This window comes from Pan troglodytes, chromosome 12 (genome assembly GCF_028858775.2).
Source record: "Pan troglodytes isolate AG18354 chromosome 12, NHGRI_mPanTro3-v2.0_pri, whole genome shotgun sequence".
In the NCBI taxonomy this organism is placed as follows: domain Eukaryota; kingdom Metazoa; phylum Chordata; class Mammalia; order Primates; family Hominidae; genus Pan; species Pan troglodytes.
Genome location: NC_072410.2, coordinates 107231571 through 107251757, shown reverse-complemented (window position 1 = coordinate 107251757; position 20187 = coordinate 107231571). Strand labels below are relative to the sequence as shown.

Genomic DNA, 20187 nt, shown 5'->3' with positions numbered 1-20187 from the left:
AAAATTCTTAGTTACTTTGTCCTGTAGAACATTTAGGGTGTGTATTCCAGATTATTAGTACTGTTTCCTGTTCGAAGGAAAAATAACTTCAGCTATTGAAAAATTGTTGTCTTCTCTGTAGTTATATCCTTCTTTCTTAGGAAGCATTTAAGAAGGACAAGCTTTTGAGAGAAGGGGACAGACAGTAATACAGGATTTTTGGCTTACAAAAATGACTCATTTTACTTAGTTTTTGTAGGGACGTGAGGAAGAGATGGCATGATTTCTATGTGACAGTGAGGGAACTGAACCTCAGAGAGGTTAACCTGCCCAAAGTCATACCTCTAGTTGTCGCTACATAGAGTAAGGTGTTGAACTTATCTTTGGAGTCTAGGCTAGCACACTTTGTGTTTCATATCAGTGTTTGTGTGATTTATTAATTATTATTATAAAAGTTCATCTCAATTTGGGGTTTCCTCTTCTTAGGTGATTGTTTGCTCTGCCACTTTGCATTCTTTCGATGTAAAGAAACTGTCCGAGAAGATAATGCATTTTCCTACTTGGGTTGACTTAAAAGGAGAAGACTCTGTTCCAGATACTGTACACCATGTTGTTGTCCCAGTAAATCCCAAAACTGACAGACTCTGGGAAAGGCTTGGAAAGAGCCACATTAGAGTAAGTGGTTTATAATATTAACATTTATGTAGAATAAAGCAATTTATAAACTAGGTCAGCCTTGGGCTCTTAGTGATGCTTAAGGCAATCAGTTATTGTATCAAAGAAAAGTCCAATACATCGTAAACCCTTAGACCTTTAAAAAGCACTGAATAAGTGATGGACTCCATCTTTTGTTTTTCTGTCTTCGTAATATTACTTTTGTGATCAGCTTCCTTGATACAATTTTTATAAGTAAATAACATATATTTATCTAATTTCAGATACAATGATTTCCATTTTTAGTAGTATTTTAGTAGGAGCCCTCATCTGTGTCCTCTTGATGTACTTTGTTCTAAAAATCAATTTCATGTGGTCATCTTGTCACTTTCTTCACTGTGATTAGATTTGCCTTTATATAGTAAGGTTATGTTTATTATAAATATACAATATTTTAGAAACCACATTTTCATTATTATTATTACCTTTAAAAGTGGTCTTAGACCTATAGTTAATGAAAGGTTTTTCTGAATCTGAAGAATGATTTTGCCTACAGATTATATTATGAAGACATATATCTGAAATACAGTCTGAAGACAAATATAAATCTCCCTTTTAAAACATGGCATATATTCTGAATCATTATTTAACCACTCCTCTATCCTGTTTTTATTCCTTGCTTTTGATAGACTGATGATGTACATGCAAAAGATAACACAAGACCTGGTGCTAATAGTCCAGGTGAGTTAAAAGAGTCAAATGTGTTGAAAGATTTTGAAAATGAAATTTATACCTTACCTATTCTCATGAAGGATGTGAGGTGACCTGCAAAATTAAAGCAGGAAATTTGGAAATAAAGGCAACAAAAATAATAAAAAAGAAATGGGGAAAAAGCTGATACTAGTCAACTTAGAGGAATATGAATCATTGAATTTTTATTTTTAATTTTTTGAGACAGAGTCATGTTCTTGTCACCCAGGCTGGAGTGCAATGGCACAGTCTCAGCTCAAGGCAACCTCCGCCACCCGGGTTCAAGCAGTTCTCTTCTTGCCTCAGCCCCCAAGTAGCTGGGATCTCCCGCCACCATGCCTGGCTAATTTTTTTATATTTTTAGTAGAGATGGGGTTTCACCATGTTGGCCAGGCTGGTCTTAAACTCCTGACCTCAGGTGATCCTCCCACCTCGACCTCCCAAAGTTCTGGGATTACAGGCATGATCCACCATGCCTGGCCTTAATCATTGAATTTAGATGTTAGTCTCCTGGCATCTAAATCACTTTTTTTTTTTTTTTTTTTTTTTGAGACAGGGTCTCACTCTGTCACCCAGACTAGAGTGCACTGGTGCGATTTTGGCTCACCACAACCTCTGCCTCCCAGGCTCAAGCAGTTCTCCTGCCTCAGCCTCCCGGGTAGCTGGGATTACAGGCACGTGCCACTACCACCTGGCTAATTTTTGTGTTTTCAGTAGAGATGAGGTTTCACCATGTTGGCCAGGCTGGTCTTGAACTCCTGACCTCAAATGATCCACCCTTGGCTTCACAAAGTGCTGGGATTACAGGCATGAGCCACTGCACCCAGCCACAAATATTTTTGATTATCTAATTCTCATCATCGGAAAACAGCAAATTTTTCTAGAGAGATTATTTTATATTGACCCTGAATTCCATAAGAAATATCATGTAAGTTTCTCATATCAAGAATATTGCATAAGAAAGAAAACTTTCTTTAGCTATAGCTTTGCAAAAGATACTGAAATTGTTTTGAAATAGTTGTTGACTTTTTTGTGTGTGGTAGAATATACATAACATAAAACTTAGCATTTTAACTATTAGTGTACAGTTCATTGGCATTAAGTACATTCATATTGTTGTACAATCATCACCACTATCCATCTCCAGAACTTTTTCATCTTCTTAAACTGAAAATCTATATCATTAAATATTTATCAATTTTTAAAAAGCCTAACATTAAATTCCGCCTCAGTGAAGATTCTTCTTTGCAGAGCTGAGACTCTTTGTTTCAGGTTAAATAGTGTTTTGAAAATATAGGAAGGTACATCATGATACAAGGTTGGTGCTTAGAAAACCTAGAAGAATGGATCTTAAACCCATTAGGCTGCATGTCTGACATGAGATGTTTCAGGTGGATCATTCATTGGTGAGGGTCAGACTCTGCTTGCTTCATGGTTGAATTTCAACTATATCAAAATGGTGAATTATCTGAAATCTTGATTAAAGATTTGAACTCAGTTTTATATGTAGCTCTAAATTAACAAGACACGTACTTAGTTATCCTTATTGTTGGAGAAGAGCAGAGACACTGTTTGAAAATCTGTCATCCCACTGTTTGAGAATGCATTTTATAAAATTCCAGTTTTTATTGCTTCTTATATTTTTCTTGCATAAGTTTTGCTTAGTTTAGACTACAATTAGAGATGATCAGAGAGACCTTAGAAATATGTTGGGTCACAGAATTAAAGTCTTACATTCAGTGGTTGAGGAGTAACAATTACAGCACAGCTTCACACTGAAAAATAGAGAGTTGGAGGATGGTGACTAAAAAATGACTAGCTTTTTGTGTTAAGGTTTTTACTGCGTAGAGTGAAGTATGAACTTTCTGGTATTTAGATTGATTTAGAAAGTACATTAACTATTTTTAAAAGGAGTTAAAATAATTGTATAAAGCATTTATTGAGCATTTAGGGAAGTTCATGCAAGGCAGAATATGATTTGTTCTTCATGAGAGATAAGAACAGTTTTGCTGTATGTATTTCTGTTAATTTGTACGTGTGTGTGTGTGTGTTCCCTCATAAGGGGTACGGTTATGGGTGTTTATATACCCCATAAAGTAGCATAAAAAATATTAACAGAAACAAAAATAAATGAATGAATGGTTTAACTCACTGTTTTACTCTATCTTTACTTCTTGTCCTTATCTATATATAATACTTTTATTAAAACAGGTATTCTTTTTTAGGAAAATTAAGCAGTCAGTCTGTGACTATAATTATGTGTATTCATGACAAATTCAGATTGAAATTCTGTTGGTTTTTGTTGTTGTTATGATATTCAAGAGATGTGGTCTGAAGCTGTTAAAATCCTGAAAGGGGAGTATGCTGTCCGGGCAATCAAGGAACATAAGATGGATCAAGCAATTATCTTCTGTAGAACCAAAATTGACTGTGATAACTTGGAGCAGTACTTTATACAACAAGGAGGAGGTAATTTTTTCTCACTTGAAATAAATTGTGTTTATATCCTCTTGTAATAGATTATTAATCTCATGTTGATGCAATCTAGAATACATGCACAGAATTTAAAGCAGTTGATGGCATATTTTAAGTATCTATGCTTATTCAGTACTTTTCCATATGATAAGCCCTAGGAAAAACAAGAGAGAATTTTCCACGTAGGTACATTTTCATTACAGTAAACTTGAATCACAGCATTCTAAGAGTTTTATATTATATGGAAGAAGGATGAAGTAATTTATTAGTCTTAAAATTTAAAATATGATCACTGAAATAATAGAATGTATGTCTTTTAAACCAGTAGTTGGGGAAAGGGGAATGAGGAAAAAAACCTAAACAAGAGCAAGAAAGGAAGGGGAATAAAATGAGAAAAATTATGGTTAGAAATTACAGAATAAGATCAATGTTGGAAAAATCTCAATGTATGAGTAAACACTGTAAGTATCAGTGGACAAGGTCTTCTGTTATAAAGCATGGATTGTTGGACTGGATGAAATCTAGCAATATGCTGTTTACATGGAGCATACCCAAAATCTGAGGACATAGAAAGATGGAAAAGGAATGAAAAAATATTACGCATGTGTCAGCTAAAATATTAAGCAAAAGAAAGCCAGTCTAGCTATATTAATAAGAGTTGCAGTAGACTTTAAGACAAATATTACTAGAAATAAAGAGTCACTATGTAATAAAATATCCAAGCTACAATGGAAGTATAAGGGTTCAGATTTTATGCTTCTTATAACTTCGAGAATGTAAACTGTATTAGTCTGTTCTTATGCTGCTATGAAGAACTGCCTGAGACTGGGTAATTTATAAAGGAAAGAGGTTTAATTGACTCACAGTTCTGCAGAGCTGGGGAAGCAAACATGTCCTTCTTTACATGGCAGCAGGAAGGAGAAGTGCCAAGCAAAGTAGGAAAAGCCCCTTATAAAACCATCAGATCTCATGAGAACTCCGTCACTATCACGAGAACAGCATGAGGATAACCACCCACATGATTCTGTTATCTCCTACCAGGTCCCTCCCACATGTGGGGATTATGGGAACTACAATTCAAGATGAGATTTGGATGGAGACCCAGCCAAATTATATCATAAACCAACATGGAAAAATTCTCAATCAGTTGTTATGGAAATGCAAAATAAAATGACAGTATAATACCGTTGTACATGCTAAACTAAAAATACAACACCGAATTTTGGCTATGGAGCAACTGCATACAGTTGTTGAGAATAGATTGTTGGTGAGAATATAAAATGGTATGAGCACTTTAGCAAAGGGTCTTGCAGTCTTTTATAAAACTAAAAATGCTGCCTTATGGCCTAGCAATTAAACTGCTAGATGTTTACCCAGGATAAATGAAAACACATATTGACAAAAAGATACTAGAATGGCCATAGCAGCTTTATTTATAATATTCTAAAACTGAAAACACACTAAGTGTCCATCAGTAGGAGAATGGATAAAGTGTGAAATACAGTGGAATACTACTCAGCAGTGAAAAGGAACAGACTTTTCCTTGCTGAGTAAACACAGCAACGATGGATGAATCTCAGAAACCTTATGCCAAATGAAAGAATTCTTACACAAGAATATACACTGTATGAATCTATTTATATGACATTTTTAAAAAGTCAGAACTAATCTGTGATGGAAAAAATGTCAGAACAGTAGTAGTCCCCACAAGGGTGGCAGTGGGGATAGGCTGGGAAAGGATATGAGGGTATTTTTTGGTGTGATAATGATGTTCTGTATCCTAATGGGACTTTCTCAGCAAATCTACTTAAGATTTGTAGATTTCTTGAATACAACTTTTACCTCAAAAGAAAAAACTAAACAAATATTGAATTCTAGTTAATTATATGCATGCCGAACTCTGTACTGATGTCTGCAATTTACATTGAAATGTACAAAAATATAAAGATGAGTTGACGGATGGATACAGGTAGAGGTAGATATGTGGTTAAAGCAAGTATAATAAAATGTTAATTGTTGAATCTAGGTGGTGGATATACAACTGTTCATCCTTAAAATTATTTCAGTGTTGCTACATGTTTGAAAATATAAATGTTGGAAAAATATAAAAAGTAAAATTGGCAGATATACGAGGTAACATACAAATCCCATTATTGTACTGAGGAAAGACTAACACATTTTGTTATAACTGATGTACGTCAAGGAAATAGAAAACTCAAGAAGGATATAGAATATTTGAACTAATGGTCATATAAAGAATACATTACACTGTTCATTACAGTGAGTGCTTAAGTAACACATTTTTCAAGTCCTGGCAAACAGACTTGCTTGGTTGTTATAGTGACTGTTTTGTAGTACTTAATTTTCTTTCTGTCTATGTTTTGAATGGAGGAGTTGATTATGTAGTAAGGAGTACTGTTGATTAAGTAGTAATATCCCTTTAGTTACTTTGATCCTCCTTCCCTAAATATTCTGGATGTAGATGTTACTTCTGCCTAGAAAACAAGTTTATTACACCATTACTAACACTCAAACACAATATATACCAGATTACAGGGGTTTAAAAGAAGGGATCAAAGATCCCTGTCCCCTCCACACATACCCTAACCAGAGAGTTATAGTGTGTATTTGATACTTCCCTAAACCACTTGAATGCAGGATGCAATAAAATCTCAGCTGTATGCCTCTAGAAGTTCTGGTTAGCTGTTATTTCACCTCTGCATAATTAATTTTTGTGTTATTCATTTTGAATAGATATCTTTCAAAATGTATTGTTTCCTTGAATTTTCAAGTATACTTACTGAACTTAATTTACCTTGGAGAATAGTTAAGTGCCATAATTGTTATTTTGTTACCTCCCAGTGGTTACTCTTTTTGTTACTGTGTCTACTTGAAGAGTTTTCTTTTGGGGGGTTGGCTACCACTGCACTTGACTCTAAAATAACACCTCTCCATCTTTACAGTTTGCTGCTTTGAATCTTCTGTGGCCATGAAACTAGATAACTATGTTGCTTAAAATACCTTGAGAAGAGAGCAGGCTTATGGGCATGGCCTTTTAGGAAGCACATTAACTTGATGATGCTTAATTTTGGTTCCTCCAAGAATGATCTCTTTTGCCTACTTTTTGAGTCTTAGCTTTATGGAGGATAGTGAGGTTCCTGGTGTACACATAGGCATTTTAGTTGGTACACTGCTTGATCCACTCCTCCTACAGATTGGGAAGGGTGACTTAAAATGCCCTTAAAAGCAGGACAACTTTAATGCTCCATAGAGTTCATTTTAATGGTACTTCATTTGTGACATAAATTGTGTTAACCATGGTTTATAGTAAGTTAGGGCATAGATTTTTATGGAATTGTGTGGCACTATTGTAGTCTGAATTTTATGGGCTTTTTCACATAGTCTTAGGCAAAAGATTTTCCAAGGTTAAATGCTTAATGTGCTTTTCACTAGGACCTGATAAAAAAGGACACCAGTTCTCATGTGTTTGTCTTCATGGTGACAGAAAGCCTCATGAGAGAAAGCAAAACTTGGAAAGATTTAAGGTACTGATACATAGTTGATTGTTTCCTTAATACTTAAGAGGGGCATTATATCTAGTTTTAAGCAGTTTTAATTAATATTATTAAAGCAATTATTGTCCTAGAAATTTCAAAATGTTTCTACCCTAACTAATGTGTCATCATCATGACAGGAATTAGTCATTGTTGACACTCAAATGGTAAATTATACATTCTCTATCAGCACAACACTACTATAACAAGAATTTTCAATTTCAGAAATTTTAGTTAAATTATTTCAGGTAGATAATTTTAGGAGAAGTATCATTGGATAGTTAAGCCATGTCTATGTGCCTTAAAAACAGTCTCCAGCAATAGCCATAAGGAACTTAATTTGTAGATTAATTAAGACAGGTATCAGAATATGGCTATGTAGAATTAAAGGTATTTTGATACTGTTTGGGGCAGACCTTTCCAGTTATATGCTTGCAGCACATGAACGGGTCATATAGCTCTTGGTGTAAGTGGGTGGGGCTTGAGCCATTTAGAGCTAAAGATCAGTAACCTCTCTACCTGCAAGCAGTCTCATTAATTTAATAGACCCCAGTGTATAGCATAAGTATCATTTTCTAAGAAAAAAGATGGGAAGTATTGGGTTGAAGAACTTTGGCTTACGTTTCCATGCTGGGCATAATTGATGCAGATGTGAAAACACATCGCGTGGCCTCGTTTGAATGTGTGCTACCCTTCTCGACCATAGGCATTTTTCTGGACCATAAGTCAGTATACCCTTCTTCCCTCCCCCAGATCTCTAATTTTGCTGTGCCTTGAGGCACAAATGACATTGAAAGGCTAATTTGTATTTCTTGGTGAGCACCAGGGGCCTACCCTCATTTTCCTCCCCTTGAGAATTTTGTCTGTTACAAAAAAATGTGGCCTCCAGGTAAAATATCTAGTATTCTGAGTTTGTTTGAATTTAAGAGTAAAGATAATGCTTATGTCTGTACATTGTATTCTGTTTTATCTTTCTCTTCAATTTCTAAAGATATTTATAAAGATTAAGCCAAGTTTTAGCAATAGTTTAATATCTTTGAGTAGAAAAAGAAAAGCAAAAATGAACCCAGTCTCTGATTTAATCACCTTAAATGTCATGTTTCAGCAGATCATGACATAAAACTTCAAGACTTGGTCCAGTAAATTGGGAGTATGTGGACCTCTAATCTGATAGTAACACTTGAGTTTTTAGAGGTCTTATTTAGTAGAAGGATAGCATTTGTTTTTATTGTTTAGTATATGTGCTAACAAACTCCTTTCTCTCTTCTCTGTTGTCTTTAGAAAGGAGATGTAAGATTCTTGATTTGCACAGATGTAGCTGCTAGAGGAATTGATATCCACGGTGTTCCTTATGGTAAAAAGCAACTTTTTATGCCTGTAGTGTGATTGTTACGGAATCTAAAGTAAAGCCTTCTAATATGTTTGAAAAATTTAGAAACTACTGGCAATTGTTAATAATGGTTTTTATTTACAGTTATAAATGTCACTCTGCCCGATGAAAAGCAAAACTACGTACATCGAATTGGTAGAGTAGGAAGAGCTGAAAGGTACTTCTGTAATTTTTTTCCCCCATTTTTAAGCTTGTATGCTTTAGGAATAAAGTCTAATAGAAGGCTTTTAACATCTTTCAGGATGGGTCTGGCAATTTCCCTGGTGGCAACAGAAAAAGAAAAGGTAATCTTTGTAGGGCTCTATTATATTCATTGTGTGTGTTGTGATTTTAGATGTTGGAAATAAAAGCAGTTTGATTTTCCCATTTAAATTTAATTCAGCTGCGTATGGAATACAAATGAACTTTTTAATGGCATCTTTTTTCCTATATTCATTGAATGGACAAATAATAGGGTGAAATTTAGAAAGGAAAAATGCAAAATATAATTTTTCCAACTAGCTTTATTGTACTCATTTCCACCAAAAAATATTTAAACATTTTCTGGCATGGTGCCGTGGAAGACCTTTCATGGTGAGGGGAGATTTATTTTGATATAATTACAAATTTATAGAAAAGTTATATTCATAAAGAGCTCCCATATACTCATTGCCAAAATTCAGTAGTTGTACATTTTGCATTATTTGCTTTATTATTCTCTTATATAAAAGATTTGAACTTATTTTTCTTTTGAACTTTGTTATGTTAATATTGACATAGTATGCTTCAATATTTACTTTTTCATCCTTTTATCTGAGAATTCCTTTTGATATCTGACACCCATTTTAGGAAAACTTTTGGATTATTCTCTAAAAGAACTTTTTCGGAAGACCTATTTATTCAATGAGCTACTGAATAGTAGTGGTAATTGGATGATATATCATACCTATAATCTATTTTTCTAGTGCCTTGAGGACAGAAAACACTTAAAAACAAATTTAGAATAAGATATTTAGCATGTCTCTATCTCCATGCATGTTAATATTTTTTCCCTTTTTAAATTTAGGTTTGGTACCATGTATGTAGCAGCCGTGGAAAAGGGTGTTATAACACAAGACTCAAGGAAGACGGAGGCTGTACCATATGGTACAACGAGATGCAGGTAAGACTGTGAGTTAGGCTCACAAATAATGTATTAAAATGGTAGAATAGAAAGCATTTATCTTCAAAAATTATATCTTGGCTTTTATCTGTTTGTCACTTATAAGGGAAAGTCGTAGTTGGTTATAATGTTATCTGCACTTTGTTAATTGTAAGTTGTGAATTTCTCTCTTCAGAAATCTGACTTCCATTTATAACAAGCATTCTGGCCTTTCCAGCTTTATTTAATGATGATAAAATACAACTCTTTCTAAATGAAATTTTTATTTGGAAATTTTCTCTCCGTTACTTAGTTACTATCTGAGATAGAAGAACACCTGAACTGTACCATTTCTCAGGTTGAGCCGGATATAAAGGTACCAGTGGATGAATTTGATGGGAAAGTTACCTACGGTCAAAAAAGGGCTGCTGGTGGTAAGCTTTGAATTATTTTAAATACAATTTTAAATGTAAATATACCTGTTTTGAACTTCAGTTTGGGAAGGCAGTGCTTTCATTTCATTAGGTTAAGAGTATATTTTTAGCGTGTTAATCATTCCCTTCTTATTACCCTCATAGTACTTTGTCCATACCTGCCTTGTAGCATTTTTAAATTGTGTCATCTTTATGTGAATGAAAGACTTCAGCTTAGCTCTTTCTCTTGAAGTGTTAATGTCATAAGAGTAGTTGAACATTTTGTGGAATTGTTAGGAAACAAGAGCATAATAGGTGATTTTGAACAAGGAATCAAAAGCCTTTGACTTAACTCAGGTGGTAATTCAGCATATTATTTCCTCTGCCTGGGATGCCCTTTTTTTAGCTTGTTCCTGAAAAATTGTAAGACTGAGGCCTAACTAGTTGTTTCCAAGCCAAGGGTGGGTAGGGGTGTTGGGACAGCTGTTAGTGAGGCCTAATTATTTATTTATGTTGAAATAATTGATTTAACATTTTTTAAAGTCAAAGTTCTGGAGATAACTTGCCCAGTAGTACATTTTATTGCTACAAGCAATGTTTAAAGTGATATAATTGAGCCAAAGTATTGCTGACAAGTTATTTCAAGCATGTCATTTACATTACTTTGTTATTTGTGTGTGATGCAGGTGGAAGCTATAAAGGCCATGTGGATATTTTGGCACCTACTGTTCAAGAGTTGGCTGCCCTTGAAAAGGAGGCGCAGACATCTTTCCTGCATCTTGGCTACCTTCCTAACCAGCTGTTCAGAACCTTCTGATTTTTACATTTACTGAATAAGATTTGAGTAATGAAAGTCTGTAGTCTTAAAACTCTAAAACAGTTGTACTGCTTCCAAGCAGCAGTATCTATAGTAACGTAAGCTATTAATGCTAACTCTTGCATGTCAAGAAACATTAGTCTTAGGAATTCTTCAAAAAATGGCATCCCATTGAAAATAAATTTGATGACTATATTTTCATGAAGGTTTGTGTCTTATTTTAAAGTTATATTGATATATTTTTTCTATTTCTTTTTTAAGAACAGTATGGGCTTATGAAGTAGAATTTATGGCTATGTGAATCTGGCAGAGGACTTACGTGGAACCACTCGGGAATATTCTAAAAGTAGGTTTTCAGATGGCTAAGGTTGTCTATGTGTATATTGAAGCTAGAGGAGAGTTGGAACATGAAGGGAAATTGGATGATCCCAGTGTAGAAGAACTGCTTGGTTAGTTTGGAAGCATGGAAATTTTGAGGGAGTCAGTAAAGGTTCTGTATCTAAGGACTGATGACTGATATGATGGTGACAGTGAAGATGTATCTTCTTTTTATGAACCTTGCTTTCCAGGTGATGCATACCAGTTAAAGTAGAACTAATCTGCTGTCCCTACAGGTCTTAAAATCAAACTTAAACTCAGGGTTTCTTTTGTTATTTGTTTGTTTGTTTGTTTGTTTGTTTTTGTTTTTGAGACAGGGTCTTGCTTTGTCACCCAGGCTGGAGTCCAGTGGCATGAACACAGCTCACTTCAACCTCAACCTCCTAGGCTCAAGCAGTCCTCTTGCGTCAATCCTCTCACCTCAGCCCCCCAGGTAGCTGGGACTACAGGCTCACGCCACCATGCCTGGCTGATTTTTTTGTATTTCTTTTTTAGAGACAGGGTTTCACCATGTTGCCCAGGGTGGTCTCCAACTCCTGAGCTCAAGTGATCTACTCACCTTGGCCTCTGAAAGTGCAGGGATTATAGGCGTCAGCCACCATGCCTGGCCCTGGAATATATTTTCTTAAACACTGGCTCTTGCCTAAAATATCAGAAGGAAAGGGAAAATGTAAATACATATAATTGAATTGTTGCTTTGTGCCTTTCGACTCTTAGTCTATAAGGTAGTTTTTTGGGGGAAATTATTCTTGTCCAAGAGTTTCCTTAAGAGCACAGGGTGTTATAATTGCTTATATGATGGTTTTCAAACCTTTTAGCAATGAAAAACCTTGAGTGAAACAATATATAAACAGATAAAAGCTGTAGTGAGAAAATCATTGTCTTGTATATTTGAGTTTAGGGTTTGTGTGAAATGATTATGAGGATACCATTCTTTCACTTATCTCTAGACCACTTGCTTTGGAGATGTCCTGGAACTACTATAACCAATCTCAAAGCTATGTGATGACAGCTCTGTGCAGTCTTCACGCACATTAATCACTCGTTTAGAAACGAACTTCTAATTGATGTGACAGCAAAGACAAGACTGAATTTCAGACATGTAAATATTAGAATGGAGGGGATCTTTCTAATCACCTTGTTCATGCCCTTGTTTTATGAGAGAGAAAGCTGAGTTTAGAGGAATGCACATTCACATGGCCTGGTGGGTAGAACTGGAGATAGAACTCGGGTTTCTTCAGTTTCAGCTTTTACTCTTTGGGCTGGCTACCTTTGGAGGATGACTCTCAGGTCCAAATTGCGAGGCCAGAGAGGAATCCTGGATAGAGCTCAGCAATGGTGGAGATGTTGTTTTTCCTCTTTAATTACTTACTGACCAACTGGAATTACCCAGGGAACAAGAGTTTTCAAAGGAAGAAGCCACATGTAACCAGACTAGCCGAGGAGTTGCTTGGAGACCTGACTTGCTCTTTTTTCCTGCTCATATCACCATTAATTCTTTCCTTTATTCTCAGTCTTGCTTCCAGATGCTGATTCCTTCAGGCCATCGTATTAATGCCAAGAATGCAAGTAACTGTTAAAAGTCGGGTTAAGATGTGGTCACTGGGCCTGAGAGATGCTAATTGCCTGCCTCCTTCGGGATTGCCTTTCCCAGGTTCTGGTCAACGGGGTACGAGTCAAAGTGATGTGTACAACTTCTGGGCCTTGTCCTGCCCACCCTGTCCCTCTTCTCTCAGGCTAGAACTTGGATGTGGTATTAGTGAGCCTATTGCCACCATTAGAAAAGTGTAATACTTGGGGAGTGGCAGAACAAGGCAGAGGAACCTGGTGGCCTTGGGAAAGAGAGCTGCCCACCCTCTCCGAACTGCCTGTTATAATAACTTGATGTTATCTGAGCTGCTCATGTTTAGGGCTCTTTGTTACAGAACTTTAGCCTCTACCCCAACTAATATATAAAACACTAGAGGCCCTTCAAAGTCCAGAAAATGCTAAATATTAACTTTCATATGATAGTATTTGTGATTCAGAGCTTCCACTTGTCCATTCTTTAGTGCAGGAATTTTTAAATGTACTCACAGATCTGGTGTCTGTAGTTATATGTCAGTCTTAGAAACTCTGTAAACAGAAATGTCAAGACTTGCCCCAACTTCAACACATGATAGACATGGCCTGAGATCTTAGGAGCCTCGGTGCATTCCTTCTTACTCACAATCTAGTCTTTGACTGTTCATTCTCGTCAAAGCTACCTTCAAACTTTGATTGCTAGAACTTGACTTTCATAGTGACTGAAGTGGTTTAGGGGAAAGGCTGTTTCATATCTTAATAAACTTAAGTGTTCTGCTCTAACTCAGGTTTATGTCTTTACTGTATTGCTAATTTGAGTCCCTTACTAGGACAGACTTATTTAAGTGCAACAAGTTATATTTCATTTAAGAGAGCATAGAAAACCAAATAAAGGGACCAAACGCCTTCATTGCCTTAGGATGTTTGCCTTAAGAGAATTGATTCTAAAGGATTCTAACTAGTGGTCTTAGTTATGAGATTGCTAAAACATTTCTGTACCTCCTTTTTTTATTTTATTTTATTTTTTTGGTGGTTGTTTTGTTTTTTGAGACAGGGTCTCACTCTGTTGCCCAGACTGGAATGCAGTGGCATAATCTCGGCTCACCGCAATTCCTGCCTCCTGGCCTCAAGCTATCCTCCCACTTCAGCCTCCTGAGTAGCTGTGACTACAGGCATGCACCACCACGTGTGGCTAATTTATACCTCATTCTTAACATATCTTTTCCTGTTAGTTACATGGAAATTTCAGACTACAGTAATCCCCACTCCTCCTTACTTTTTATTTATAGTCCCACTTCCAGAGAAAGTCATCGCTAACATTTTGGTTCATTTCTTTTTTCTGTAAATGTTTTGGTCTATATACGATTTTGTATTTTTATTTAACATAAGCATTTTTCTTATAAATACTATAGTGGCTACATAATACATTGAATGTACTATTGTTTGTGTAACCATTGCACTCTTACTGCTCAGGTGCATTGAGGGGAGTTGGAAAGGATGTGAACTTTATAATACTAGTCTTGGATTTGAATCTGGCTCTAACTCACACTATAAATATGACAGAAGGCAAGGTCCGTTAAGCTTTGATTTCTTTATGAAAATGGTGAAAATTCACATCATTCAGGATCACGTTAAGCATTCAGCAAAATGTCTAGTAGATGAGGAGGCTTGTGTACTGTATTTATAGTAGTTACATTTTTTGTGTTACACAGAATGCTGCACTGAACATCTTCTGTCTTTTGAATTATTTTAAACTAGATTCCTAGAAATTGAGTTATTGAATTAAAGAGTCTGAATGTTATGAACATTTTTCAGAGTCATCAGATTGCTTTCTGAAAGAGTTGAGCTGGTTGACGTTAACACTAACAATATAGGAAGAAGTCTGTACAATTTATTTTACAAACTGAAATATAGCTTGTTTCGCTCAAAGTTTGCTTTCCTGATGTCTCTTCATATGGTGTGTGAATTAGTGCTGGTGAGTAGAGGTAGTCTCACATCTTACATGCAACTTCTTGCCTCCCATGGGCTCCCATTTCTGGTCCCACCATCATCAGATAAACAGGGACCTAGACTTGTTTTAAATAAGGTGCAGGCTTTTTTTTTTTTTTTTTTTTTGATTTCCTAATTTTTGTCTTTAAAGGTAGAAGTGCATGTGGCAATGACTGGGAACTGCCCAGATTAAAAAAAAAAAATGTTGGTTCCTGGCCAATTCCAAATGGGTAAAGCTATTTAATCACATTCCTCTCCTTGTTCTGACTTAAAAGAGAACGACACACTTTATTTCAATTTGAATGAGATTTGTAAAATATCAAAAAAGTATAGATAAATATAAAATGAGGTCCCTGATAGGTTCTCTTGCAGTGATTTTATCATTTCTCTATAGATGTTGACAGTTTCTAAAGTCCTACCAGGCATTTTTTCTAAGTGACCTTATTTGGGAGGAAAAAGGAACATGTGTCAGAAGGGAAAAAATGTAGTGGAACAGGAAGGAAAGGGAGGGATACTATTTTGCTACTCCAAAGTAATTGATAGAGGATTCCTTTGGAGGGAGGAGTGGAGAGGGAATTTTTGCAGTTGTTTTCCATTCTACTGCTTTAAATCATTACCTTTCATTTAAACTCATTTAAATGTCTACTTTTTTCTGATAGATTCCACTCTTTCTGCTCAAAAGTATTGAGGGGAATTTGAAAGACAAGTCATCAGGTAGGCCTGGATTTGATCCCAACAATAGTTACTGACTTCTAGAGCTAAATCACATGCAGAGATCATTAGGTATAAGGTGGGAACCAGGAATCTGCATTTTAACAAATTCCTCAAATAATTGTGTTCATGCAGATGGACCTTGAACCACAATTCAAGACACACTGTTACGGAGAAACAACTCTTAGAGCTTTTATTCTCACTGCAATCTTTTACTTGAGGATTTGGTTAAGATCTAAAATGATATCTGAAAGACAGATGCTTGCTGTGTTAGAATCATGTCTCCTAGTTCACTGCCTTTGGACCCAAGATGTCCACCTTGAGTTCTGTTTCCTTAGCTTAGTGGTTCTTAACCCCAGCTGCACATTAAGGTCCCCTAGGATACTTTAAAAGAAAATACCAGTGTCTGCACTTCACCTCCAGAAATTCTGATTTAATTTTCTGGAGTGGGGCCTAGATGGCCTCAGTGATGTTAATGTGCTGCCAGGCTTGGGAGCAGCTGCCTTAAACTGAGTCTGACCCTAGATGTTTCTTGGTCCTATTGCAAATCCTTGTGTCCTTTGCACCCATCCAAGCCAATGTGTCTTAAGGTTACATATAGTCAGACTCAAGCTCGAGCCCTTGTTGAAATATTATGTAGTGGGGATTATTGTAGAGAAACACTTTGATAGAAATTGTAACATATGTAATTTTTCAAGAAACTGATAAGATTATTCACCACCCGTAGTCTACTCAGAGGCTACTCACCTGTAGCCAAGTGAGTTTAATTCCCTTCAAAATAGTCACTTTGGGGATTGAGGCAAGTCTTTTTAAGGATGCTTCAATTTTTCAAAACCCATTTGGCCTTTTCTCTGTTTTAGACGTTGCTACTTTGTTTTTATTTAAAACATTGCCATTGCTTTAGATAGGACCAGTTTATACTCTAAAAATCACTGGTTTAACCCAATACTTTACCTCACATCTTGTTCTCCAGATGGGTAACTCATTCTGTTCACCAGAAAAGACTGTGATTGGTTGCTAGTTTTGTGTTTCCTTGAATTGAATCCCAATCTAAGGATAAATATTTGCTGCTGCCAAAGTAGGACTTTGAAGAGGCAGCCAGAGGATGTTTCTCTGCAGGGCAATAATTGGGTGTGAAGGGCTTCCAGTTTTTTGTGGTGGATTAGTCTCGGGGAAGACACTCTGAGATAGAAAATCCTGAACAGAACAGGAGTCGAGAGAGAGGAGAGGCCGGTAGGGACAGGGTCAGTTGAATATTGGAGCAATGTTGTTTGATAATGAGTTTTGATTTTCCTTTTCTACATTGTGATTCTCTTAATACCTTCAGATGTTTGCTACCTAGGTCGGCAAGTAGGTCTGTCAGTATGACTTGCGTATGAAAGGGAAAGCTCTTCTGTGTTTAGACAAAGTAATGCTAGGAACAGGGCGTGGGAACTGGTTAGGATCCTGTTCTGTGGGAAATTGGTCCCTAATGGTAAGAGGGGACAAGCAACTTCTCTGGAGTAGTAGTCTAAAGCTCAGAAGAGTGACAATCAGGCTTAGTGGCAATCAGGCTTTGTAAGCATTCTCAAGAATCCTTAGATGCACTGGGGAGAGAATTGGCTAACTTACAGACACACAGGCTGAAAGCTTGAGGTATTTTGTTTGGCTCTTCAAGGCTAGCAATTTGGAGACATTGGCTTGCTTATACCCATATCATAAAATTCTGTTCACTTAAAATATTGATGTTAATTCTATTGGTTGTAATAAACTCTATCATATGCTTCTGCCCAAAATTATTATTCATTTTCCCACTGTTGTTAACCCAGCACCAAGAGAGTACTTACTTACAAAATAACGCAAATGCATGGGGCCCCTCAACGCCATCCTTCATGGGGTTGTGATTCATTATTTCCCAGTTGAGTGCACCAGGTGGCGCCAGTGTCACAGGAATACCCACAAAGAACACTGTGCTGGTGTATTTTTACCACTTGGGGTCACTTAAGGATTACCCGACTCCCTTTTTTTTTCATCTGAGCAAATCACAGATTCAAAGGAATTATTTCCCATTACATTTGACAGAGGCTGTGGTCTTTTTTTCTGGATCCTGAAGGCCAAGAAATGAGCATGAAGGTTTTATTTTTCTGTGAGTTGGCCCCGTGCAGTTTGTGCTCCAGTGTGTTCTCCTGTCACAAAGCACTTGCACATCCACCACACCAGCTTGCTCCTGGGCTCAGCACTGGGGACTTCTATGTACAAAGAACTTCCACACATGTCAAAATTGCCTTTATGCTAATTGCTATGCTCATTAACATCTCCAGAACTCGGAATGCTTTTTCTCAGTCATTTCCTTTGATTCTGCCTGTCTCTGAAAGCCCAGATTGAATGAAATCAGGTGAAGTATCATGTCAACAAGTCACTGCTGCCTGCTAGTCTTTCTGCCACTTACACAGTGGATCCTAGGCATTACAGCATTGCCCTTCAAGAGCATGTTGGAGATTTGTGGAATGGTCTTCAACTGACTTTGCCTGCTTGGGGTTGGGTTTGGGTGGGGGTGAGGGCAGGATGTGTGGGCTTAGACAGACCAAATAATGAACCTCATCACTTCAAATAGTAGCTCATGGCTACTTATTTGAAAACCATAAGTGATGATTGGACACCCCAAGTGATAGTCTTCCACAATGTCCCTGCTAGCCAAACAGGGAGATTTGGGATTTTGGATTAAGAGATACTAAGTGGAAAAACAGCCAGACCTGATCTGTCCTTCTGCCTTCTGCTTTTCTCCAAAGAATAGCTTCTTGGGTGGGAGCAGGAGAAGGCTTAGTCACTGTTCAAGAGCAGCCTCTTCTGGTATAATTTATACCTATGACAGGAGCCCATTTGGCCTCTACCATTTAAGAGTTGTTATTAATCCATGTCAACCCCCATTCAAGAGCCTGTGATGGGCCTTGATTGTGTTTAAGTCCAGACTAATTTGGGCACTTAGGGCCCTCTAAAATCTAGTCCCAGCCTTCCTAGTCCTATTTCCCATACTCCTCAAATCATATCAAATCTGGACTCCTTATTCCCCTCCATATATAACAATGGATAAAATTTATGACCCTTCACTATATCAGGTACTGTTCTAAGTGTTTACCCATCCTAACTCAATCCTCACACCAACCCCAGAAGACAAATTTTACTGGTGTTCCCATTTTCATAGATAAGGAAACTGATGCACCAAGAAATTAGTGATTTGCTGAAGATCATGTGACTAGGAAGCAGTGGAGCCAGAATTAGAATCCAGGCACTTGTCCACTACTCCCTGCTCAGTCCTGCTGCTCGAAGACCTGCCTCAAAGAAGGCTGCTCAAAGTCCTGCCTTCTCTTGCCTGTCAAAATTCCATCCATCCTTAGGGACCTCAGTCACTGCCACCTCTCTTGTGGGGGCATGAGAACATCATGCTTTTGAATACCAGCCATGAGCCAGCTATTTTGTATTTTGCCTCATGTAAGAGCCAATGCTATCATTTTTTGCAGATAAGGAATCCAAGGCCCAGAATAGTGAAGTCTAAGAACCCCAGGTTGAGGTTTTTTTTGTTGTCTGTTTGTTTGTTTGTTTTTGAGACAGAGTTTTGTTCTTGTTGCCCAGGCTAAAGTGCAATGGCATGATCTTGGCTCACTGCAACCTCCGCTTCCCGGGTTCAAGCTATTCTCCTGCCTCAGCCTCCCGAGTAGCTGGGATTACAGTCATGTGCCACCATGCCCAGCTAACTTTTTTGTATTTTTAGTGGAGATGGGGTTTCACTGTGTTGGCCAGGCTGGTCTCGAACTCCTGACCTCAGGCGATCCATCCTCCTCAGCTTCCCAAAGTATTGGGATTACAGGTGTGAACCACCACCCTGGCCCTAGGTTGAGTTTTTCAGGCCCCAGAGCCTGTGTTTCTGCTCTGTTGCTCTCTCTCCAGGAAGGCCTCTAGTACATCACCCTTTGTCTCGTCCTTATACTTTATGATGCAGCTTTTAAATTTTTTTGTTTTTCTTTTTCTTTTCTTTTTTTTTTTTTTTTGAGATGGCGTCTCACTCTGTTGCTCAGACCGGAGTGCGGTGGTGCGATCATGGCTTATTGCAGCCTGGACTTCCTGGGCTCAAGTGACCCTCCCACCTCAGCCTCCCAAGTAGCCAGGACTACAGGTGCACGCCACCACACCCAGACTAACTTTTAAAATTTTTGGTAGAGACAGGATCTCTCTATGTTGTCTAGGCTGGTCTCAAACTCCTGGGAGTTCAAGCAATTCTCCTGCCTTGGCCTCTCAAAGTTTTGGGATTGCAGGTGTGAGCCACTGTGTCCAGCCTGCAGCTCTTAATTTTTAAAAACTGCTGTATGACTTTTTTTCCCACTCTGTGTTTCCAAGTAGGTTAAATTCTGCTTCGGTGA

At 37.3% G+C, this 20187-nt stretch overlaps 1 protein-coding gene across 1 annotated transcript in view; it reads left to right on the top strand.

Moving 5' to 3' along the window:
* The window catches only part of DDX1 (DEAD-box helicase 1), a 37378-nt gene extending 26031 nt beyond the window's left edge, over window positions 1-11347 (top strand). Inside the window, exons 17-26 of the mRNA XM_001162067.6 lie at window positions 466-654; window positions 1323-1374; window positions 3706-3852; window positions 7312-7403; window positions 8694-8766; window positions 8887-8959; window positions 9044-9086; window positions 9848-9943; window positions 10236-10356; window positions 11022-11347. Of these exons, the coding sequence (XP_001162067.2) occupies window positions 466-654; window positions 1323-1374; window positions 3706-3852; window positions 7312-7403; window positions 8694-8766; window positions 8887-8959; window positions 9044-9086; window positions 9848-9943; window positions 10236-10356; window positions 11022-11152 (1017 nt within the window). The 3' untranslated portion in view covers window positions 11153-11347. The remainder of the gene's footprint in view (window positions 1-465; window positions 655-1322; window positions 1375-3705; window positions 3853-7311; window positions 7404-8693; window positions 8767-8886; window positions 8960-9043; window positions 9087-9847; window positions 9944-10235; window positions 10357-11021) is intronic.
* Window positions 11348-20187: the final 8840 nt, after the last annotated feature.